General features: G+C 43.7%; 1 protein-coding gene across 1 annotated transcript in view; it reads left to right on the top strand.

The window, feature by feature from the left end:
* LOC147610547 (D111/G-patch domain-containing protein) overlaps window positions 1–23,050 on the top strand; it is a 32,715-nt gene extending 9,665 nt beyond the window's left edge. Inside the window, exons 2-11 of the mRNA XM_086786008.1 lie at window positions 10,961–11,045; window positions 12,178–12,266; window positions 12,363–12,387; window positions 12,494–12,578; window positions 15,936–16,002; window positions 16,144–16,276; window positions 18,941–19,218; window positions 20,800–21,114; window positions 21,947–22,066; window positions 22,364–23,050. Of these exons, the coding sequence (XP_086642134.1) occupies window positions 10,961–11,045; window positions 12,178–12,266; window positions 12,363–12,387; window positions 12,494–12,578; window positions 15,936–16,002; window positions 16,144–16,276; window positions 18,941–19,218; window positions 20,800–21,114; window positions 21,947–22,066; window positions 22,364–22,432 (1,266 nt within the window). The 3' untranslated portion in view covers window positions 22,433–23,050. The remainder of the gene's footprint in view (window positions 1–10,960; window positions 11,046–12,177; window positions 12,267–12,362; window positions 12,388–12,493; window positions 12,579–15,935; window positions 16,003–16,143; window positions 16,277–18,940; window positions 19,219–20,799; window positions 21,115–21,946; window positions 22,067–22,363) is intronic.
* The last annotated feature ends 1,876 nt before the right edge of the window (window positions 23,051–24,926 follow it).

Genomic DNA, 24,926 nt, shown 5'->3' on the forward strand with positions numbered 1-24,926 from the left:
GTGCACTCCCTTGCCATACAACTCATGTATTGAGGGTTGAGCTTGCTCCCCACAGCCTCTCTCTCTCTCTTTCTCTCTCTTGCAGACTATGGTAATGCTCTCATCAGATAAAATCAGGTACAGTTGTGTGAATTTCATGCTTATATGCAGAGGCTAGTTGCCTCCTTGAACAGGAACCGGTGTAGTTAGTTTCTACACCAAAGCAGGGACGGAAGAGGGTAATAACCTCTTCAATACAACGCTGTTTCAGCACTGTTTAGGTGCTGTTTTTGGGCTGTTATGTTGCCCGGTTGATGCCAAAATGCAGTAGGACTTTGCTAAAGTCCTCCAGGATAGTACAAGGGTTAATTTGGGCTGAAAACAGAGCTGAAAACAGGTCTGTGCAGAAAATTACAGCAAGCTGAATTGTGATGTTTTGGACTCCATTGGGTAGTCTGATGCCTATGGAAGTGAGCCTGTCAATTGGGACTCATTCTGAGATGTTATGGAACAGTTTTAGTGCAGTTATGTTGGCAAATTTCTCCCAGAATTTGTAAAACTCAGCTGGTGCAAGTAGAGTGCTTTGTTGCACTCGTGCTTTGTATTTTTCAACTTTTTAACAATAAAGAAATACCGCAAGGGGCGCCGGACTTTGGGGCCAATGTGTTGTTGAGCGAGGGAGCGAGGATTCTGTGATTGTGTGTCCGAGTAAGTCCAGGTTATTTGTGAATGAATTACCGCTTTATGTGTTCATAGACCGGTTTTATGGTTCCGTTGCCGGGACAAGGTCCTCTTTTCTGCAAGAGCCCGGACACGGATTGGATTGGGTGAACAGGAGACACACATAGTGAGGTACAACTGATTACAGGTGAGAAAGAGTACGGTCTCTTTCTTTGGATACAGGTTCCCTTAAACTTTCAGTTGATTGTATGACAGACAAAGGGAAAGGCAAGCTCCCTGCCAAAGAAAGTTCCTCCTTTACTCGCAGACAGCGTATAGAGGTGACAGGTGCCCAGGTGTCAGCCTCTGCTCGGACGGAGCCAGTAGTACAGCCAGCCTTGTTAGAGGAAGAACAGGAACAGGAGGACTTGTTTCAAGCACAGCTTCTTAGCATGCTTGGAACTTTTCAGCAGCTAGTTAAGAATCCTAGAATGAAGAAATTTTTGCAGTCACGTACCTGGGATTCCCAGGTCGAAGCATCCCAGCATGCAGTAGAGAGGGCACAAGAACAGTTGCAAATGAGGGCAGAGCATGTTGAGCAGGCACCTGTGATACTAGCTGATCCAGTGCAACATGTTACCCAGGCATAGGTACAAGCATTTAATGGCCAGGGCAGTAATGTGCAAAGGGTCATGCCGACCATTCCTCCATTCATTGCTTCCCAGCCTGGTTATTTTGGTGGTGGGTCTGTTTTTCAAGCCATGGCTAGGCCGCCCACAGTTTTGCCAAGACTGATGTCAAGAGGGTCACCAGGAATGATGCCTATGGAAGCTGTGAACCTTCTTTATGCCAATATAGGTGTGCAGCCCGGATTTCAAACTTATTTTAGTCCAGCTTTGGGGCCTGCAGCACCTGTTAGTGTGGCTGAATTTTCTCAACCTAGTGGACAAAGAGCAATAAGGACTGATGCAAAAAAGGGAGCGAGGATTCTGTGATTGTGTGTCTGAGTAAGTCCAGGTTATTTGTGAATGAATTACCGCTTTATGTGTTCATAGACCGGTTTTATCTTCCATCTCTTGTGTTCTTTTCCTTGGACTGGGCACCTTCATTTGGGATTGAATTAGTGTTTAGCCTCGCTGAGCTTGATGCTGATACCAATGTCACATGTGGAAGCTCTGGGTGAAAGAAAGAGAAAACACAGGTTGTAGGCAAAAGCACAAACTGTAAAAGGCTGTGGACAGTTGATTATTGCCGAAAATGAGTACGAGGGAAGCCCGTAGGTGCTTACAAGCATCAAAGACTGTTGCAACAGCCAATGACCTCTAGCAAATATGCAAGAATGAGATGGGAAATGATGAGAAGGGAGTGATGCCTTATATACATAGTTGTCACGGTACGAAAATATGATATCGTACGGGAATTTTTTGGTACGATATGAAATTTTGGGATACCGTACGATAAAATACGTTTTTTTAAAAACACTTATAAACTATGGAGCTCCAAGCTTGAATGTGAGGGAAGGTTGGGGGGGAGGAGTCCACAGAGCTTGAGGAACCAAAACATGGAGATGTGTCTCTCCTAGTTGGATCTCCCAATTGTCTCCAAAAAAGAGCTTGCATGGGTAATGCGATGCCAAAGCGTTTCCCTCTGGACAACAAGCAGGTGGGTACGGGCACGGGATGGACAGTGTGAATAGGCATCAGTTGGATATGAAAAGGAAACTCATGTGTGTGGCCAGCCCAAGTGTGAAAGGGGACAAAAGGGAGTTTTGAGTTTATAAGGTTTTTAAACCTTAGATGACATAAATATTATTATTTTTATGGGCATGCGTTTTTGATATGTTGCTTTTGGCATTTTTGAGAAAAGCGAATCCTCTCTTTATAAAGCGAAGGGTGGCAGCTGAAGGAGGGCAAGTCGCCGGGTGGTCATCGTTGAAGTCATCATGTGGTCGTGGTGTGGTACAGGCGGGCATGCAGGTTGCGTAGGGCTGCGTATGGCTGAGGGCGCCAGGTGGACTACAGCCAGCAAAGGGGCGCTGCTGCGCGTATGGGCTATAGCCAGGCAGGCGACCAGGTGGTTGCGCATATGGACTGCAGCCAGTCGGGCAGCCAGGCAGGCGACCAAGTGACTGCGCATATGGATTGCAGCCAGCAAAGGGGGGCCAGGTGGCTGCGCGTAGGGGCTACTGCCAGCAACATGCGACCAGGTGGTTGCGCGTAGGGGCTACTGCCAGCAACAGGCGACCAGGTGGCTGCGTGTATGGGCTTCAGCCAGCAGCGGGTGCCAGGCGAGCTGGATGTGTGGAAGCAGCCAGCAGAGACATATCCAGGCGACTGTTGGGCTGAACAGCACGCTTGACTCTATCTCTCTCTTGGAAGGAGGCGAGCTGAAGGAGGCGCCGAGGGGCTAACAGCCAAGGGGTTTTCTCTCTCTCTCTCTCTCTCTTCACTAGGAGGTGGAGTTGCAGGAAATACACAGCCGAGAGACCTTTTTCTCTCTCTTTCATCGTGGCTTGCAGGCCTAGTTTTACGAGATTGAGATACAGAGGATCAAGCTAAGATGCACAGGATGATGTTCTTGGAAGAGATGTGTGTTGCGTATTCAGGGATTGCTTGACACATCCTCTGTCTTTCTCTCTCTAGGTTTTGGCAACCGTGCTTGGATGGTATATCTTTCATGGAAACAGGACATTGGTTTTTCGAGAGGAAACATGACTTTGGTATCGAGGAAACATGCCTATGGTTTATGGATACAAGTCTATGGTTTATCGGATACAGGTCTTTGGTTTCATGTGGAAAACATGTTTTTGGAATTCATGTGGACAGGTTCTAGTTTTCTCAAGGTTACATGCAAACTGTAACTATAGGAAGGACATGTGGTTTGGTACAACCCTATTGCCCTTTGGGAAAGGGTTTGAGAGATCCATGGTAGCGATGGAGAAGACCTTTTCAACAGGGAGGTGTTGTACAGGTGTGCCTTCTCTATGGAATGCTTTGCTGTAATAAGTAGAGTTTTTATTTGGAAGTCCTGGGTGAAACTATAAGGGGATCCTATTTGGTGGAGGATTCTACAAGTTGTACTTTTTTCTCAAATTTTTGATCAAGTAAAGAAATACCGCAAGGGGCGCCATTGCGTTTTGGGGCCAATCGGTGTCCTTGTACTATTTGCAGGAGCACTCTAGCTCCCCTTGTTTGATTCTTTTTCCAGGTCCCCATGGGTGTTGAAGTGTTTTGTGTGCGAGTGTTTGTTTCACCGCCCGTCAAATTTTTGAAGGTCGGTTTCAAGTGTTTATGACTAAGGGACCGTCCTTGCATGGATACGGGTAGTGCATCTAGGGTGATAGGTTTAGGGACTCCTCCCAAGATCAAAAATCGCCGCGTACAAATCTTCTCCCTCGTACATAACTTGAGGATCTGACTGGCTAGCCTACCTATACTCGGAAGTGGTTTGGTGAAGAGATCAGCCACATTGTCCTTAGTAGGCTAGCCGAAGAAGTCCAAGCTCGATCCAGTCACGTACAAAATGATAATGCACCTCAATATTGTTGGTCATGTCCGTCCGGCCACTCCTGACTAGTTCAGGTGTGAACCCAAGCTTACTCGGGCACTTTTTCCCTGTGGCTGGACACATGTTTTTTCCCCATGTGAACACACTTATGTGTGTTGGGCACCTTGCCTAGGCTTTTAATGTACTCATTGTACTTTTGTACATTATCATAATCGAGTACTTTGCCAGCAGCTCTCTCTCATGTTTCCTTGTTTAAGCTCACTGCGTGTGTGTGTGTTTGTGTACATGCAAGCTCTCCCCAACCCCAACATTGGTATCAGAGCACGATTAGGGTTAGGGTTTTGCCCACTTGCTCTGCCCTACTCGACTAGCCATACACTGCTGTGCACCGCCTTGCCACCGCCTGTTGTGCGTTGCCTTGCTGTTGATGCCCTGTGTCACGTGCGCCTGCTGCCAGACTGAGCGTCGTTGCCTGTACCTGTCTTACAGCACTCGTGCCTCTTTGTTGTGTTGCCGTATAGAGTCGGTGCGAGCCGCCAACTCCTGTCCTTCACATTCGATTGAAGCTGTGCGTTGTGTTCTCCTCGAAATCTGTGCCAATAGTAACTACTAACCAGTAACTAGTATTTTATCATTTCTAAATTCTTTCAAAAATTTCAGAAATTGCTAAAAAGATAGCAAATTGGCTGTATTAATTTTGGGGCTTTTCACCATTGAGCCTGAAATTGCAACATTGGCATTAATTTCATCAGATCTAGTGCGTAAATGCACTAGAAATTTGGAAATTTTGCAAAAATTGACACTATTTGCAGGCATTTTTGGTATTACAGGTACATTCCTTTGGTGTTGGGGCATTTCTGTTACCATATTATAGTAGTGATGTGTGTGAACACACTTAGGACCGCCGGGGCACTTTTTCCCTCACTAGGAGGTTTTTTCCCCCGTGCATTGTATATACGCCCATTATCTTCTAGGGCTTGTTATCTTTCATTTTTGGCACTTATAATACACTACTGTGTTGTGCTCAAGCTTCCTCATCTTCTTGAAGTTGTGTGTGCATTCCTGCAACCCTAATTCCAACAATTGGTATCAGAGCAGGCTTCCTCCTCCCGGGCAGCATCACCGGCACCTGCCGCTTCATCTCCTCCGATTGCGACGAGGTTTCACGAGCGTCTGCAGGTTAGTATATGCCGTGGGAAGGCCCGTAGGGCTAGTTCGTTTCAGAATTTTGATCTGAAGTCATTTCGCCCTCCGTTTTTGCATTCCAAGTACTGCGCAGGCAAAATCGTCCTACTGTGCAGATTTTCTGTCAAGATTAAAATCTGCAGGACAGGTGTCCATTCGTCTGTTTTGGGCTGTGCTACATAGCACAGGTCGATTTTATACAGGTTTACCTCTTACAGACAGCATTTACATCTAGTAGTACAGTCATTGGCCATGGCTGACAACAATGATGTATTCCGCATGTTGGCTGCTGAGGATAAGTTGGATGGCACCAACTATCCATTGTGGGCATATATGATGCGACATGTATTGGTAGCAAAGGGGTTATGGAACATTGTGCAGGGTATTGATGCACGTCCTATTGTGGCTGGGAATGCTGCAAACACATCAGAAACAGGTACTGTTGATGATGGTGCAGGCACAAGTGCTGTAGCAGCTGTTCGAGAACCACCACTTTCAGCAGAGCAGATTCGTTGGGATGGTAGAGATGCGCAGGCTCATGCCTTGATTGCGCTGTCTGTCAAACGTACCATTATCCCGCATATTCGCTCCTGCAGGACTTCTAAGGATGCTTGGGATGTACTTGCCACATTGTATCAGGCAAGAAATGAGGCTCGTGTTGCTTACCTCCGAAAACAGTTGGAGAGTGAGCATATGAACGAAGGTGATTCTATGGATAGCTTTTTGACAAAGATCAAGGATTTCAAAGAGCAGCTCATTTCTGCAGATGAAATCCTGTCAGACAGTTCACTTGTGCAGACTGTTTTGAATGGTCTACCAGATTCTTATCAGGGTTTTGCTTCCACTCTTCGCTTGATGATGAAGGGCAATCCCAATGCCTTATCATTTGAGGAGTTAGTTTCTGTTTTGCTGCAAGAAGACCAGTCAAGGCAAAACAGGAATATTATGCGTGTCGCAGATCAAGCTTTCGTTGCTAGTCAGAGAAGCGGGAAAGGTAAAGCTGGCTTTTCTTCTAGTAAGCAGAAATCTGCAAATGCTGCGCAACCAAAGAAGGAAGACAAAGATGAGAAGAAGGGTGACAAACAGAAGACATTTTGCAAGTACTGTAAGGGAAATGATCATGTCATCAAAGCGTGTCCTAAGCTGGCTGCGAAAGAGGCTAAGAAGAAAGAGGCTGGTATGGCTGTTGTTGCAGATGCCTCTCCTTCTAACAATGAATCTGCTAATGTTGTTCAAGATACAGAATGGGCATTCAATGCGCAGTGCAGTTATGACCCATCTTTGCATGACACATGTATGTCTGCAGTAGATTCAGATGTATGGTACTTTGACAGTGGTGCCACTAAGCATATCACCTCGCAGCGCAGTTTATTCACTTTCCTTGAGTCTGCTCCCACAGGGAATACTGTCACTTGTGCCAATAACTCCTCTTATCCCGTTAAAGGAGTTGGACAGATTGTGCTGAATGTTGCAAATTGCAACACCTTTACACTTTTTGATGCATTGTATGTGCCAGGGATCAAAAAGAATCTGCTGTCAGTATCCGCATTTGCCAAAACAGGTTTGGTTGTAAAATTTGTGGATGACAGATGTACTGTTCATGATCTCTCTTGTGGTGACATCATTGTAGCATCTGGTTCACTATGTCGAGGGCTGTATAAGCTCAATATGGATGGCAAATGTGTAGAGGATTCAGCATGTGCTATTATAGATACGCAGGCTATTTCAAATGCAAAACTGTGGCATGCACGTTTTGGTTATCTGAATTTTGCAAGTTTGCTGCGCCTGCAGAAATCTGAAATGGTGTCTTCTTTGCCTAAGCTTGAGGCACCTGTCAAGCATGTTTGTGAGGGCTGCATATTGGGTAAAATGCAGCGTGCTTCCTTTCCCAAAGATGGATCAGTGAGAGCTGAACGCAGATTGCAGCTTGTTCACAGTGATGTTTGTGGTCCCATGCAAACTTCATCATTTGGAAACTACCTTTACTTCGTGACTTTCATTGATGATTTTACCAGGCATGCATGGGTATATCCTTTGAAGGCAAAGTCCGAAGTGTTTTTGTGCTTCAAACAGTTTTTGGTTATGGCTGAAAATGTGTCAGAAAGTAAGATGGGCACCCTCCGTTCAGATCGAGGGGGGGAGTATATGTCTTCAGAATTTAATGCATTTCTGGCTGAGCGTGGGATAAAACACCAATGTACAGTGCCGTATACACCACAGCAAAATGGTGTGGCTGAGAGAAAAAACAGGTCTCTCATGGAAATGGCAAGATGTATGGTTAAGAGTCAAAGTCTACCACATGGTTTTTGGCTTGAGGCTGTCATGTGTGCCACTTATGTACTAAACAGGTGTACCACCAAAGCATTACAGGTTGTCACTCCATATGAGGCTTGGCATAGCCGCAAGCCATCTGTTGGCCATTTACGTGTTTTTGGTTGCCTGGCATATGCATTAGTGCCTGTGCAACATCGCAGAAAATTGGATGACAAAGCTGTCAAATGTATTTTTGTTGGATATAGTGCTGAGAGCAAAGGCTATCGTTTGTATCATCCACAGACAAAGCGCATTTTGGTTAGCCGTGATGTTGTATTTGTGGAAGATGCAGTTCAGCCCTTGGTTTCATGTACTAAGGAGACAGATATCAGCTCACGTGATGTCTATGATACATTGTTGCCTCTTTTCAGTGGTGCACAGTCAAGTGCAATACCTCATGAGGCAGTTTTTCAGCCTATGCAGGTTTTAAATGATGGCACAGATCAGCCTATATCTGATGTAGATGTGCATGATGCACTTGAGGATGAGAGACAAGAGATTGAGGGCTCTAGGAACATGCCTAGATGGCTGGTGCAGACTTTGCGTGACAGCAAGTTGGATGCCCCTTTGTCTAGTCGCACTCGTTCTGGCTCTCATGGTGCCTCTTATGCGTCAGATTGTTATGCATTGGCTGTTTCTAGTATGTGCGATGAAAGTGAGCCTGTTTCATTTGATGAGGCACAAAGTTCAGAAAATTGGATGGCTGCTATGCAAGCAGAATACGATGCTATTATGAAGAATAGTACATGGTCTTTATGTGACTTGCCCCCTGGCAAGAAGGCCATTGGCACTAAGTGGGTATACAAATTGAAGCGTAAGCCTGATGGCACAGTGGATCGCCATAAGGCTAGGCTTGTTGCAAAAGGTTATGCTCAAGAGAAGGGCATTGATTTTGATGAGACTTTTGCTCCCACATGTCGTATGACCACTGTTCGTAGCATCTGTGCATTAGCAGCTCATAATGGTTGGAATGTACATCAGCTGGACATAAAGACTGCGTTCTTAAATGGAGATTTGCATGAGGAGGTGTATGTATCGCAGCCTCGTGGTTTTGTTCAAAGAGGGCAGGAAAACAAAGTGTGCAGGTTAAAAAAGGCTTTATATGGTTTAAAGCAAGCTCCACGAGCTTGGTATGAAAAAATACATGCATATTTGACTGCACATGGGTTTCAGAATAGTCCAACAGAAAGCACTTTGTATGTTAAACGTGTGGATGGTGTACATCTAATCATTGCTCTCTATGTCGATGACATGCTGCTCACAGGACCAAATGAGAGTCATATTGCTGATTTTAAGGCTGATTTGAATGCCTCTTTTGAGATGTCAGATTTGGGGCATTTGCATCATTATTTGGGGATACAATTTAAGCAGTGTGATGGAGGTATTGCTTTGTGTCAGACAAAGTATATTGAAACATTGTTGCGGAGATTTGGCCTTGAAGACTGCAAGCCTATTGCTACTCCAATGGAGACAGGTTTGAAGTTGAGTCTTCATGATGCTGGAGATCACTTTGATGTCACACTCTATCAGACAGCTGTTGGTTGCCTCATTTATGTATGCATTACGAGGCCAGACATTCAGTTTGCAGTCTCACAGGTGAGCAGATTTATGCATAGCCCAGGCATTAAGCATTGGCAGGCAGTGAAGCGTATCTTTCGCTATTTGAGTGGTACTCGGCATCTTGGGTTGTTTTATCCCAAGGGGGGATCATTGCCGCCAGATTTACATGTTTTTTCAGATTCTGACTGGGCTGGTTGTTATGACACACGCGTGTCCACGAGTGGTTTTTGCTTCATGCTTGGAAGCTCATGCATATCATGGTTGAGCAAGAAGCAGCCTACTGTGGCCACTTCTAGTTGTGAAGCTGAGTACAGGGCAGCTTTCACAGCTACGGTCGAGTGTGTGTGGCTCAGACGCCTTATGGCTGATTTGGGTGTTGGGCAGCCATCTGCCACCACCATCTTCACTGACAGTCAGAGCGCATTGGCAGTTGCGCGGAACCCAGTGTTCCATGCTCGTACGAAGCACATTGAGGTGCACTACCATTATGTCAGGGAGAGACTCTCTGCAGGAGAGATCAGTTTGGCTTATGTGCCAACACAGGATAACCTTGCAGACCTTTTCACAAAGGCTCTGCCTCGTGAGAAGTTCGAAGCTTTTCGCAAAGCTTTGGGCTTACTCCCTTTTGTGGATTCGTCCACATAGCTAGACACTTCCCTATACATGAGTGCTAGCTCTTGTTCACCGCATCACTCCAGGGGGGATTTGTTACCATATTATAGTAGTGATGTGTGTGAACACACTTAGGACCGCCGGGGCACTTTTTCCCTCACTAGGAGGTTTTTTCCCCCGTGCATTGTATATACGCCCATTATCTTCTAGGGCTTGTTATCTTTCATTTTTGGCACTCATAATACACTACTGTGTTGTGCTCAAGCTTCCTCATCTTCTTGAAGTTGTGTGTGCATTCCTGCAACCCTAATTCCAACAATTTCCCCCAATTTTTTGGGTGTTGCAGCATTGATACAGGTGATAAAGACACATTTGGGGCATTTCCCCCAATTTTCAGGTGTCTTAGCGTTGGATTGCTTTGCAGATTTTTTTTGCTCTCCAAATGATGTGGTTTATGCCTATGTATTGAGCAAACATAGTGGTACACTTGAATCATATTGCAATTGACGCCTTGATTAGGTCACACTACTTGTTTGTACGCATTTGTGACGGCCATGTCTGGGAATACTAGTGATTTGTTTGGTATGCTCTCCATTGATGATAAGTTGGATGGCATCAACTATCCTACGCGGGCATATATGATGAAACATGTACTAGTTGCAAAGAATTTGTCACCTTTGTCAATGCACTGTTGTTCAAGGTGACCAGTTCAAGCACAACTTCCCTACCAAGAACAAAGAAGTTTGATATATTGAAAAGGAGCCTCTTGGCTGACATTTTTGCTATCGGTATTTTTTTTTCTGTCAGATTGTGGTCCCAGCCTTCTATTCAAGCTCTTGATTGCGCTTGATCTTTGTCTGGTGGCTCATTGGCAGTTAACTAAGTGTAATTTATGACTTACATAACCTAGATCTTCTGGAGTTTCTACCCCATGCAGCCCACATCAGAATAATGCTTGGCATTATGTTTTTGAAAGCACACAATTCTAGAAAGGAAACTCACAAATGTTACAAGGATCCTTGTCTTGTTATGTTGTTGAATAGAATTATATAATATCTGGAGGATAAGTAGGGAAAAGTTAAATACATGAGATTCTCTTTTTGTGTTTTGAAAAACTTTATTTGGAATGTATACTTGTTGCCAGGGCTGGCAAGAAGGGGAAGGTCTAGGGAAGGAGAAGCAAGGTATTACTGAGCACTTAAGAGTCAGTAAGAAAAAGGACAACTCAGGTATTTTTGTGACAACTTTTTGCCATGGCTGGAGTGGTTCCTCTATGCTTTTTGTATTTGTGTATTCCGTTTGTGCACTGGCAGACATATTGTTGGCATATCCCTTGAGCATTGATTTGCAAATGGCTGGTTGTCTTTATGGAAAAGTAGCTTTCACACATGTGCTTGCCATATTAAGCTTGCATTTGATTGATCAGTTCAAACCATTTTAATGCCCTAGTTTTGTGGATAATTCTACAATGTTGGTTGAATTTAGTCACGTAAGTGTATATTTTCTTTGGCTTTGGTTCTTGCTTATTTCCAACAAAAAAGCATCAATAGATTGCAAAGTACTTGATGGCGAATCTTTACACAATTATTGACAGAGTCGCTCTTGATACCAATTCAAACAGACTCCAACTCCCAGCCTTCATTTGCAAACACAAGGTAAGCAAACAGACCATCGTTGTTGGGGATTGCAGCTCACCACCTGACCGTAGCTCTATCTGCACCTCTAAGCCTGAGGCTAGACCAACATTGGGCCATGCTGTCCGGCCAAACCTTTGCGTCCCATACCTTGTAGTCCACTATCCAAGCGTATGGCTAGAGCCCAAACAACGGCATCTTGGTTCTCCATTCCCTTGGAATCTCCCTGTTGGGAACCCCAATTATGAGCCAATAACTCACTTATATAATAATATTGTCCTTCCACACTAATTATTGATGCCCCCCCCACCCCTTTCCGGCCCCACAGCCTGCATTGAGCCGCCCTCTTTGCTCATTTTACACAGGACATTGGTTTGTGTATAAGGATGGCAATGATAAGGTGGATGAGTTATGCAGTTAAACACCTTGGGTATTGATGACATGCAGTTAAACACCTTGGGTATTGATGACATGCGCATGATTGTGGAAAGTGGTAATAATCTGAGGTTTGCAGGTAGACTCTTATTAAATGGTTACAGTACTCTCTGAGATATGTGTGCATTTTATTTGTGGGTGTGTGAAAGCTGTGCATTTATTCCATGTGTCTTGTTAGCTATATGGCTTTTTGTCTTTTTAGATTTGTCTTATTCCCTTGGACCATATTTTTTGAGCTCACCATAAAGCTTACATGTGGTTTTAATGCCTCAGCTGTTTGCTATAAAATCAGGTGTAGGGGTTGATGCACAGCAAAAAGCTGCAAGCAATTGGACTTTTAACACAACAACATTTGACAACATTCTAAAAAATTTGAAAGTGGTAAGTTTTTAGCTAGCCTTAATTCCCCTTCGCCAGAGGTTTTAGTTTAGCTTTGTATATTTGGAGGGCTTACAAGGTGCTTTTCTCTTATATCAGATAGCTGCTGATACAAGCAAAGGAGGTATTCTTTGCTCTTCTTTTATGTGTACAAGCCCAGTATTTTTATTGGGAGGTGTTCACTAAGTCCAGGCTCATTTCAATGGCTTGATATACTTGTGGGGTTGCAGACGATAAGCAAGAAGAGTCAACTGTAGATGATCTGAAGCGCGAAAAGAAGTTGCATTCAAAGAAGGCTACACGGCCACAAGGAAGGTCAATACAAAACACCGTTCATAGATTTCCAACCTCATGAAGGTGTTTATACATGTAAGCATGTGCATACATGATGCGTATGTACAGACACACACACACACACCCACCCACACGTGTGTGTGTGTGTAAAATGACTCATCACATTCAATGGAAGTCCTTAATTATAGTTTCCTGCTTATGCTTTTCAATGTTTGTGTTTGCCTTAGATGCCTTGTAAACTGTAAACATTAGTGTGTTAGCACATCCTTGTAAGGTATGGTAATGGCATAAAGAAATGCTTTGTTGAATGTAAACATGATATGTCAGGGTTTGTTATAGAAACCAATGTGGAATATGCAAGCATGATATGAGAGAGCTTGCATGAAATGTGTGTATGTGTGTGTGTGTGGATTGAACGAGTGTACATAGTGGAAGCATACAAGCACTAGAGTGTGCTGAGAGAGAGTGCAAGAGAGAGAGGGATATGAAGCAACTATGTTGAATATACTGAAGTGATACTTTAACATGCGGAAGCTTTGGAGAAGAATCGGTAACTTCAAAACTCAGAAATCAGCACTCTTTTCGCGACGGAAATTAACGCACAAACTGAAAGGAGATGTGCAGAAAATAGAGAGAGAAGGGAGAGATGGAGAGGACACAGTATTGGGTCCCAATTACCCTCTATAGGGCCCCCACCACGGATGGTGTATTTGCTTTATTAGAATGATGTGAATCTGAAAAGAAAATATAGAATTCTTGACCTTTCTTGGCTGGGAAATCCCTGCCCTTGACCTTCAGTTCTCCACCCCTTTGCTTACCAACTCCCTTGGCTTGTCTAGCCCTTGATTTGCTTGAGCTCTTGGTGAATAATGAGATGAATGAATGGGATTGTGGGCTAAGCCTTTTATACTACTCCTCATGAGCAGTCGGCCAGCATACATCCAGGCGGCCAGCATAAAAGTCGCACGACTTATGCAAATTCAGCAATAAATGCTAAAATAAATCCCATAAATGCTGCGTTTTATTCCTAGCTGGGAGGTGATGTGCTTGCATTCCAATGGCTGGGCAAGCCTTTTGCACACATCCCAAGGGCTGGGCAGCCTGTATGGGCTGCCCCATACTTGCCCTACAGCCATGAAAAGGCTGTAAACTCTTGGAATTTGCCTTATTCTTGCCCTAGGGCTGTCCTACAGCCCTTCCATGGCTGGTGGGTTCAGCCTGGGCCTTCCTGGCCCTCATGGGGGTGGTTCCACACCATTCCCATGCCCACACTAAGATCCGGGGTAGCCCTATGGGCTGGCCCCTTGTCCTAACCACTATCTACTCAATGATCTGGCATCCGGTACCATACCAGATACACAGAATCACTGACATCATTCTGGTAGGAGACTCACAGCGCGGGACTGGCACTGTTTGATGTGCAGGATAGTGCACACCTGACCTTAGACTCCTGTGCAGGACAATGCACACCTGACCTTGCTGCTCCATGAAATGGCTCCAAGACCCAAGTGAAAAAACACAACCAGTGGTCGAACACGGAGTATCTGGATCTTCAGCCCAATCTGAATCAGGCCATCCAAGAAGAGTGCATCCTTGGCCATAGAAGATGCCAAAGTCCAGAGTACCACGAAAGTACCGAAGAACTCTGAGAGCACACTGCCAATGCTGCTGACGGGGTTTGGATGAGAAAGAACTCAATAAGCTGACTGCGAAACAAACGTCCAGTCGGGAGTGGGTCAACCAAGCCAAACAACCAACGAGAGTCCGATACTATCTTTGATCAATCCCTGGAGAAGCATCAAGAAGAAAAAGCTTCTCGCTAGTATCCATAGGAGAAGATACTGATCTGCATCCAGGCATCTGAAATTTGTCAAGTATCTCCCTTGTGTACTTCTGCTGAGAGAAGAAAATGCCCTTAGGGGTTTGCCAAATCTCAAAGCCAAGAAAATAATGCAAAAGGCCAAGACCCGTCATCTCAAATTTTGTCTCCAAAGCATCCATGACTGAACGGATCCTCACAGAATAAGAACCTGTAAAGATGAGGTCATCAACATAGACCACAATGATAACAATCAACCAGGATATAAAGGTTCGAATTTGCATGAGAACGGCGCAGGCCGAGCTTCTGAAAGAAACTCATCAATCCGTTGGTACCAAGCCCGCAGAGCCTGCTTCAGACCATATAAAAGCTTTCTTCAGCGGTACACTTGATCCTGTTTTCCTGGAACAACAAATCCCGGTGGTTGATCAACATAAACCTCCTGTGTAAGCTCTCCATTCAAGAAAGCTGACTTGATGCCCATCTGGTATACGGGCCATCTATGATGTCCTGCAAGAGCACGAACGGTGTGAATGGTAGTCATCCGGGCCTTCGGAGCGAAGGTCTCATCGAAGTCGATTCTAGGGCGTTGAGCATAACCCTTGGCAACCAACCTCGCCTTGTGCTTGTCCAAGTTGCCATTAGCTCGGAACTTCAATTTGAAGATCCAGTGCACACCAATCACCTTACGCTGCAGTGGCCTAGGCACCAAAGTCCAAGTGCCATTCCGTTCAATAGCATCTAGCTCTGCTTGCATAGCACGATGCCAAGGCTCATGTGAAAGAGTATCGTCCATAGAAGTGGGATCAGAAGGACCATGAATAATAGAGGACATAAGAGCATAGTTAACAAACATGTTACCCTCATGAATTTGTTTCCCTGAAACTCTGGAAGATCGCGTGAGAGAACCAAGTGGAGGACCCTCATGTAACCTAGAATCACGAATTGTCTGAAAATACCATCCAGGCGCAGATTTGCTTGAACTCGCTGGAGGTGGAGTAGAGTCATCATTATTTGACTGAGAATCCATAGGTAGAGGTGTAATAGAACCAGAGGGAGGAGGCGGAGGAAGAAGAAGCTCACCACCCCCCTCTGAAGATGTAGGAGTCTCGTTGAACACCACATCATTGCTCACAACAACTTTGCCGGCCTGCTAATCATATAGATGATATGCCTTGGACACGATACTGTATCCGAGAAAAGTCATCTGCTGAGACTTCGAGCCAACTTGGAGCGATGCTCCTTAGGCACATGTACATACACCGAACAACCAAATACCCAACAATGAACAACAGAGGGCTTCTCACCATGGAAGCCTCATATGGAAACCAATGTGGAATATGCAAGCATGATATGAGAGAGCTTGTATGAAATGTGTGTGTGTGTGGATGGTGTACGCACTCGTGTACTTTTGCCTATGCACAAATATGCATGCAGGTGTATACATTCTGCGTGCCTTTGTGCCTCCACATGTGCGCACGTGTGTCGGCAGTCTCATTTTACTGTTTTATGTCGTCGCAAATATGTTTATGAATTTTTTTTAAAATGCTTGTCTGCAGGTACAAGAACAGAGAGCTCGGGAAAATCTTACAAGGGAAGTCACAGGCTGATCTGGATGCTATTATGGTGAGTACTTCCCAATACTTGCTGTGTGCTAGTTATGTTTTGTCTCTGCAAGATGCATGTTGTGCAAATTTCACGCATGACAACCATCACACATCCCAAGGGTAAAAGTGTCTCTTTTTTTTTTGTTTTCATTCTCTCCAGGGCTTTGGAAGTAAGCCGAAGGATGTTTGGCCTGCAACTGTTATTTCTAAAAGGGACACCAAAAATTCAGTATCTAACAGAGTATCTGAACCCGACTCAGACTCCAGAGGATCCTCTGATAGAATAGCTGAAGGTGAGGAGTGATTTAATGAATTGTCTCTTTGCCAAGGTTGTTTTGATTGGTATTGAATGCAGCTTCGGGATGCTTTTAACAGAGATATCTCCATGTGTTGAAGCACTTTATACGTACTCTGCACATTTAGGTGAGTAAATGGTGGTTCAAAAAATTTCACGTGCACCTGCACTTGGATGCTGTGGACACAACTGTACTGGAAAAGTGCAGAGACCCTGTGGTCGGACACCTGACCGTTGTGACCCCTTGTCCAGGGATGTCAGCCAGTGTGCCACCATGGGAGTGCCAGGATCAGTTGTGCATGTCCCATGCACGTCAGTCATACGAGTCTCGCACAATGATGTTACCCTCTTGAATGATATAATGGTGTTAGGATGCCCCGTACACTCGTCAGGCTACTTGGCCGGGTGGACGGGCAGCTGTCAGAGTCAGGTCATTGTTGGAAGTTGTTCCTAGGTGTGTATGAACCCATGATAATGGTATTAGTGACATTGGGAGTTAGGTGCATAAGATAGGAACCTTTTATAAGGTTTAGCATATATAATTTTGGGGGCTATGCCCATGTAGAAGCAAAAGAAAATAAACGTTTTGTTAAGTTTGGAAGCCCTATACATGAACAAAAAGGCTTTTGCCTTAATCGTGTGCAAGTCAGCCAGCCCTATGCAGGGTCAGCCAGCACATAGACACCCCTCTACCCTATATAATGGCGCACTCAGCCCCATACAGCCATTTCATAACCTTGCAAGAACCGTGGGCCTCATATGCATGCATGCCAGAGGCGGCTATAGAGAAGAAAACACAAGGAGGAGAGGTCACGAACCAGGTGACCAGTTGCTGTTGCAGAAAATGCAAGGGCCTGTAGAAGTCAACGCTAGCATCTAAGGTGCTATCTCGACCAGGGTAGATCTGAAGCAAGCACGAACAGTCCCAGTTAGTCTTGGAGGGCTGGAAATCAGCCCACAGGTCAGTCCATTCTCATTCAACAATAAAACAAATACACCTTCATGATGGGGGCCCTTCAGAGGGTTAATTGGGACACAATCCGGTGTACTCTTTTTGTCTCTCTCTTTTTCTTTCTCTTATGTGCAAATTCTGATTTGTGGAATGCTGAATTAACTGCTCTAACGGAGTACAAGAATCCTACTCCAAGCATGTAACAAAAAGAAAAAAAAGATGATAAACAAAATGTTGCACGCATCATCCTTGGCTTTGCCTTTTTTTAAAAGGGGATTCAGATGTAAACACTTCAGCTTCAACCACATTCTTGCACAGGAGGACAAATTGCTCTTTCTTAGCAAGGCCTTTTACATAGTTGTATGGGCTTTGACTGTTCATGCGATTTAGGCAGCAAGAGGTGGAGGAGATGGTTATTTGGGCCAAAATAACACTACAGAAGCATGGCACAGCGATCCTCATTTGCTTTTACCCACCATAAATAAGCCCACTGGTTCCCTATATATCTATAAAGGAGAAAGGTCCATGCCAGTCTTTTCTATGGAGATGATGTACTTCCCAGTTAGATTCCATGACGAGTTTTGCTATAGAAAGACACCTAGACACCTATATTAGGACCATGGTCATGATCTTCCATACAAACCCTTTGGGTATTGTGTTTACAATTCTTCATGGCTTGTAAAGCCAATATGAGCGTAAACATAGGCTTGAGATTAAATGTAAATCGATTGGTCACTTCAGCTGATTATCTACCTTTGACAACACACCCATAGTTGCATGCAATGGAAATGACAACGGAAACAAATGATGTCTCTGCAACAAAAACTGCCTGAAACGAGGAAATGGAAACCGCTATGAAAAAGGGCACATCTTTACCCTTATATAATAGATGCAAATAGATATAATAAAAAAAGCTGAGAGAAATAGAGGAGAACCTTGGGATAGATCATAATTTAAAAGAGATAACAAGGAAATTTGGGAAAAATCAAAACTTAGCCGGGGAAAAGTTTGGGAAAAATGCTCAAGTGAGATCACGAAAAGGGCAATGGGAATGAAAATAGTGCTTCCAAATTAATGAAGTTTTCAAAAATTTGGCTAGAAATGGCCGTTGCTTGTTACTAGGAGTACACATAAGAGAGATGATGAAGGGCAGACAAAGGTGGTTATGGCTCATTTCACTTTGTATACCCGACTACTCAGCACCCTGGTTGCTGTATGCACCGGCCACATGCTGTGTATGCCATGCTATTAGCTTTCCATGGATGAGGTACTGTACAGGAGAGTCCATATAGAGTGGAACAGTGATATCAGAGATGACCATCAGCAGATTTATGCCAGGCCACATCTAGACATGCTCCATGTAGGAGTCCATATAGAGGCCACCAAGTCACGAAGGCAGAGGAGGGGTTTATCGAGATGTACAATACTGGAAGGTTTACTTGCTGCATGCCTTGCATCTATGAGGCACCTTCACTCTCAGGTTGCATGTAGAAGCAAGTTGAGAAGTGGAGCTATGGGTATAGATGGTTTATACTTCCTCTTCTTAGGAAGCTATGAGATCCTATGTGTCTTTGCAAGCATGTGATGGTTGAAGCTTGCAATTTGATAGTCTTATTGGACGCTTATATGTTGCGATGTTTTGTACTTTATCTCTTGGTATGATCTTTTTTACATGGGAATGCCATTTTATTTTATTGATGCCGCTTGCAGGTAATGATGTCATGTCTGTGATTTTGCATCCTGGTGCAATAAATCCTGAACAATCAATGGGAGAAATGCCTATTGGAAACATGGCAATTGAATGGTGGGGAACAAAACATGGCTTTGTCCGAGCTGGAGCTCTAGGGCAGAACACATCACAAAATGTGAAGGATGGGAAGGAGTCGACGCACAGCAAGAGCAAATCAGAAGATCTAGAAGCAAGGCAGTCAAATGGCCGAACATCTTTTTGCGAGCAAGATCAAGAGGATCTGTATAAACTCGTCCAGGTTAGTAAGTATTAAGAACAAAGGTGTAGTAGAGTTGCTACTTCTTATGACTTTGGTTTTGAAAACATGTCTGCTATGAGTTGCTATTTCTTAGGACTTTGCTTGTGAAAGCATGTCTGCCATGAGTTGCTATTTCTTATGAATCTACTTGGTTGCGAAAACATGTCTGCTATTCTGTGTTTGTGTCGTTGTGCACACATGCATTCTTGAGTGCCGGCCTTCATCATAGCTGGGTCTGTTCTTCACCTCCAAAGACGTGATAGAAACTCAGTTCGATGGTTTTTCTATGGAGAAGATTTATCTACTAATGTGCCATCTTCCACGAACCTGCACCTGTTCTTGGGCACTGATGATGTGAGTGGGGATGCCATAGCATGTGGTCTATGCTATGCATGGTGGAGTTGATAATTTGAAATTTTGTGTGTAGATGCTTATGGAGTCAATGCACTTTGGTCTTTGGCAAGTTTGGGAAATAACCTGAACTTTTCATCTCTAAATCCTTTTGCAAGCAAGATCAAGAGGATGTGTACCAAAGAACAAATAACAAAGACCGCTATTTCTTAGGACTTTATTTGATTGTGAAAACATGTCTGCAATGAAGGTCTGAAGGCACGATAAAGTTCAGTATGTACTTTTTGATCTTATGTCTTTTTCAGCTAAAGGTTTTTTTGAGTGCCATTTTAAAAGGTTGCATGTTTTCTGGTTTTTTAGTAAATTGTAGGTGTAGAAGGTGGGAAATGGAAGAGTGGAAACTTGAGAGGATGGAGAAATGATAAAGTGGAGACTTGAGAGGATGGAGTAATGATAAATGCTGGAAGAAGGAAGCTGAGACTTGACTTACTGCATATGGGGGTCAGACTAGGGTGGTTTGCACCCCTCCTCTTATTGCCACGAGTCACAATATTCTCTTGTGTTGTGGTTGCACCATGAGGCACCCTCCCGCCATATGGCACACACCATATGAATGCCAGACTCCAGTATTGAATGAACTTTCTGTCAAGGACCTTTGTTTGGCCTGTTTATGCATTGAAGATTCCCAGCTGCTGATGTTCTTATTACTTCCATGCATCACTAATATTCAACATTCCCATCACTCCTTGGTTAGGGTGTGTTTTGTTATTGTGTGTTGCAGCCATCATTAAGTTAACAATCTTGCATCCTCTACTTTTGAAGATTGAAGATTCATTCCTATGTTTTTTTTTTACCTAAGCGAGAAGCCTTACCGAGGATTATACATGCCATGCGTAGACTAGAGTGAGCTGGTTTAGCCACGAGGACTTCTTTAAGATGCCTGCTGAATGTCAGGCCCGGTTATGTGATGGGCATCATGGAGCTGATGGCATTTGCAGACTTTTTGTCGGCAGGGGTTAAGTCTTTTGCTGGTTTTATGGAAGACTCTATAAAATATGGAAAAGTACATATATGATAACGTAAGCAGGTTTCCTTTAAAAAGTAGAAGTTTAGAGAGCAGAGCAAGGTTTTGGTGTGTTGGAAGAATTATAAAGTTGTTGCTTCACATGTGTAGTATATTCTTTGCTGGTGTCAAATTGTATTTTTATTCACTCCGTATGTTTGCATCAGGATAAGGCCACAAAGGGCCGACAAGGGCTTGGCATTGCAGATCGTCCGAAGAAAATTGGAGGAGCACATTGGAAAGGTCAAAAGGTTATGCTAGATACTAGCGATGGTGATGATGCTGAGAACCAAGTGGTCATGGATGTTCAAGTTGAGGGTATGCAGAACATGGATGTTGTGGACAAAGGGGATAAATGCAAACGAAAGGTGACTTCAGCAGCAGGTTGTGATCTAGAGGGGGAGGACAAAAGGAAGCCAAAGAAGCTAAAACAGGAAAACAAGCAAAAGTGGAAGAGATTGTGCAGACGGCTTCTACAGGAGGTTTGTTCCTTTGAAACTACCAATCAAAAGTTTAGTTTAAGAAACTAGTTGTCATTAGTATGTGTTTTTTTGTACAAAATGTATATTGATATAGTTTGACAGGCCTATTCAGCTCACTGCCATCAGGGAAAGACAGCAATCTTGCCGGTTCAACCTCTGTCATCAGATGGATGGGGGGTGTTTTGTAACCAGTCTAAGATGCATTTAAGCTAGTAGAGAACTCGTTACAATCGAACCCAAATGGACCAGTATAAAACACTGTACATACAGAATGGTTCTGTACATTCTCTCTTCTTCAAGTCGTCAAAACGCAATCCCTCCATCAGCCTGCCTTCCTACTCGCAATCAGCCTGCAGCTTGCCTCTCCACCCAAAGCGCCCCCCTCTTTCCCTTTTTCTCTCCTCTTCGTTCTCTTCGTCCTCTTCCCATCTTCTTCTCCCACTTGTCTTTTCCTTTCCCTCTTCTTTCTTTTTCTTCCTTTCATTGAAAATCCTAAAACCCTAATCTATCCTTAAAAAATCCCCTCATCATTTCGCCATATATATTTCCTGCAAATTGGCAATTTCCCTCAAATCGTCCAGTTTCCCCTTATCTTCTCTATTTCCTTCAAATTCCCATCTCCAAATTCTACTTGATCTTTTAAGGTTATATTATTTAGATGTTTCTTTATGGATTTAAATATATGTTTTTAATAATTTATCATTCCTAATGTGTGAATCCTGACATTTGGTACTGAACACATCATACGTGCCATGCCTAACGTACGGCTCCATCTTGATGTGCACTTTCAGCCTTGGCTGCCTCTTATGAGACTTGGTTTTTGTCATGGCAGGTCCCAGCTCAGACAATGAACATCAAGCGTCTGCACAAGCTGATTGTAGGAGAGAGTGACCTTTTTCCCAGTCCTGATGCCGATGATTGTGAGCAATCAGTTGGTTTCTTTAAGGAAAAGGTATGGCTTGTTGTTGTGTGGTTAACTTTTCTTCTTTCGTTTTGGATGAATCATGAGATCTCAGGCTGGTTTCAGAATCCCAGCCTGTCAGCAGGGTCAGCAGTGTCCCATCTTTGCCGACCCACCAGTGATGGTTACAGAATCCCAGCCTTTCAGCAGGGTCCCATCTTGGCCGGCCCACCAGAGATGGTTTCCCTTACGGGCTGAGACTGCTTTGTATCCAGCCTCTCTATTGTTTTATTTGAGATTGCTGCCTCTTAAGATCTCTGCACTAATAATCTCTGCTCCTTGCCACAGCTTAACAAGAGTTCAAAATTTATTATCGAAGGCAAGAAGGTTTCTTTGATCAATGCAAAAGCCTCTTGATTTATGAGGTGTTTTGAACTGATGGAACACTCTAGTTTTTGGTGTATACTTCAAACAAAGGGGTCTTTCTTATTGGAATGTGGTGAAGCTGGTGTTGAAGGAGTATCTCTAGGCATTGAATTATTCTTAACCGGCTGTAATCTGTAGCTTTTTTCTGAGAGGAGATTTGCCTACCCAACAGTTTTAACGCATAATCCACACATACCATTTTGCAAGCCATGCTGGCTGACAGAGATTTGAGAACATTTATTTTTCGATATACCTATTTGATCGATGCCTATTTGCAATTTTTGCATCCGGATAATTACCATGGAAACCTTCCATGAAATTGCACCATAATATTTGGTCTCAAAACAACTTATTAGTTTGAGATAATTGATTTCCTATCGTGGGAAGTTATTGAAGATGTCAGTCTCTTACTATTGACTACTTTCAACACTGTCTGCTCAGCTGTATAACCAGGCAAGATGCACGGTAAATGCAACAGAATAGACACAAATTCTTGTATCCCTTGCTACCTGAAATGATTTGGCAGTTTTGCAACAGAATGGAATAAGACCTTGTAATCTGCTACATAAGATTATTTGGCTATGTTAATGAATTGCGTCTTGACTTAAATGTGAGTCTGCTAGTTTTGCTCCCCTTAAGATGTTAGTAGCCTCTTGTGAAGCACTCATTCATATGTTGGGAAAAGTCAAGTGGGACTTGGAGAAGAAAGAGGGGAGTGATTAGGCTTGGTCTATCTCAAAGAAAAAATTAAGTGCTAACCCACCTCGTGTGGTGTGATAACATCTTCCTGTCTTTGCTAGCACAATGCTCGAAACATACATGTATGCAGAAGTAACAAGCTCAAGTCATTGAAGACACAAGATAACCTGTCAGGTTCAGAATGAAGCAGAGTGTGGAAGTGGTTTATCATCTACAGGTAAATAATAAGGTGGACAAGGGGAAGCAGCAGGTTGACCCCTTCTACAGTCTGACAGCTTGCATCCTATAAATTGGCAGCTCATCCTCCCACATTAATCGTAAAGTATTCTGCATCCAGATGTGTGGAAGTGGTTTATCATCCGCAGGTAAATAATAAGGTGGACAAGGGGAAGCAGCAGGTTGACCCCTACTACAGTCTGACAGCTTGCATCCTATAAATTGGCAGCTCAGCCTCCCACATTAATCATAATGGATTCTGCATCTTCTGGATGCCTGTTTGACGCTGCCTGCATCTGGAGCTGCCCTGAATTCGAAAGGCAATAACCATCAGGGAAGTAAAGATGGGCTGAGATGCTTGTTGGCTGTATTCGTCAGAAAAAGAGGATAAATGTGAGAACGCCTAGTTTATCTGAATAGCACTTGCTTAAGCTTCTAAGCAACAAAGCTCAAAGGCTATATTAAAGTATAGAATCTAAGCGCTGAGTTATGGTAATAAGTACTCTCCTTATTCTGATGAGAGTGGAGCAGTGCTTGAAAAGGTGAATTGCTGAAAAGATAAAGAAGAAAAGGTGGCCTTCTAAATGCTTTCATGCTCGTTGAGATCTCCTCCATTTAGGCATATTTACCTAATTGAGATAAGCTGCCTCACACTGCTATGGCTGTGCCCATAACTGAGCATGGAGTCTCGTTATCTGTGACTAAAAGTGGTGAATGCTTCTCATATTTCTTTGCTTCATGTGCTCTTCTCGTCCACAAATGATGTCTTCTACCCTCAGCATCTTGCACATGCTACAATTCTAAAGCCCACTCAACAAAATATCTTTGTAAGCAGAAAGAAGATTCTGCAGGCCTGATTGTTGCACATATTGCTGGAGCAATTTCATAGAAAATCGAGCTTTGTAGACTTTAAAAGTGGCTTCAGATGTAAATTGTGCAATGTGAACATGTCTAGTTTCTTGAATAGAGGCATCATGAATACACATCAAGACTTGGGATCACACGCTGATTTACCTAACATTGAGAGCCATTTGTTGAAAGATTGTAGTGAGAAAAGAGAAAACACGCCTCTATGTTTTGAAAATGTTAATAAGCATAGGCATTCACAAGATTATTGATAGGCTCTAGCTCGAGTGGCGGCTTGCTGATGTGTAGGACTGGTCTGGGTTTGAGTCATCTCACTTAACAAGGTTTAACTGGGAATAAAAAGATTAAGATTTCCATTAGTACTTCTCTAACCAACCTTCCATCATTTTCCTCCAGGAGACTAGGAGGAAGTTAATTGCAGCACTTGGAAGAAGTTAATTGCAGATGATATCTGCAGGGTTATGGGTAGGGTGCAATGTGAAACTTTCCATAAGATATAGAGACCACAGGAAGGCCAATTAAACCTTTGCAAGTTTCAAGCCATGTGAAATGACGAGTAGGGGGAATGAAGCTAAAAAGCCAAGGAAACAATGGACCAAGATTTCTCAATTGAAAGCCTTACTTGCAGTCCACGCTACCAAGTTTACTTGAGTTTTCAAAAATATACTGTTTGGGTGTTGTTTATCTTGCAAATACAAGCTTA

Source organism: Cibotium barometz, chromosome 49 (assembly GCF_041138505.1).
Source record: "Cibotium barometz isolate CiBa-2024 chromosome 49, ASM4113850v1, whole genome shotgun sequence".
In the NCBI taxonomy this organism is placed as follows: Eukaryota; Viridiplantae; Streptophyta; class Polypodiopsida; order Cyatheales; family Cibotiaceae; genus Cibotium; species Cibotium barometz.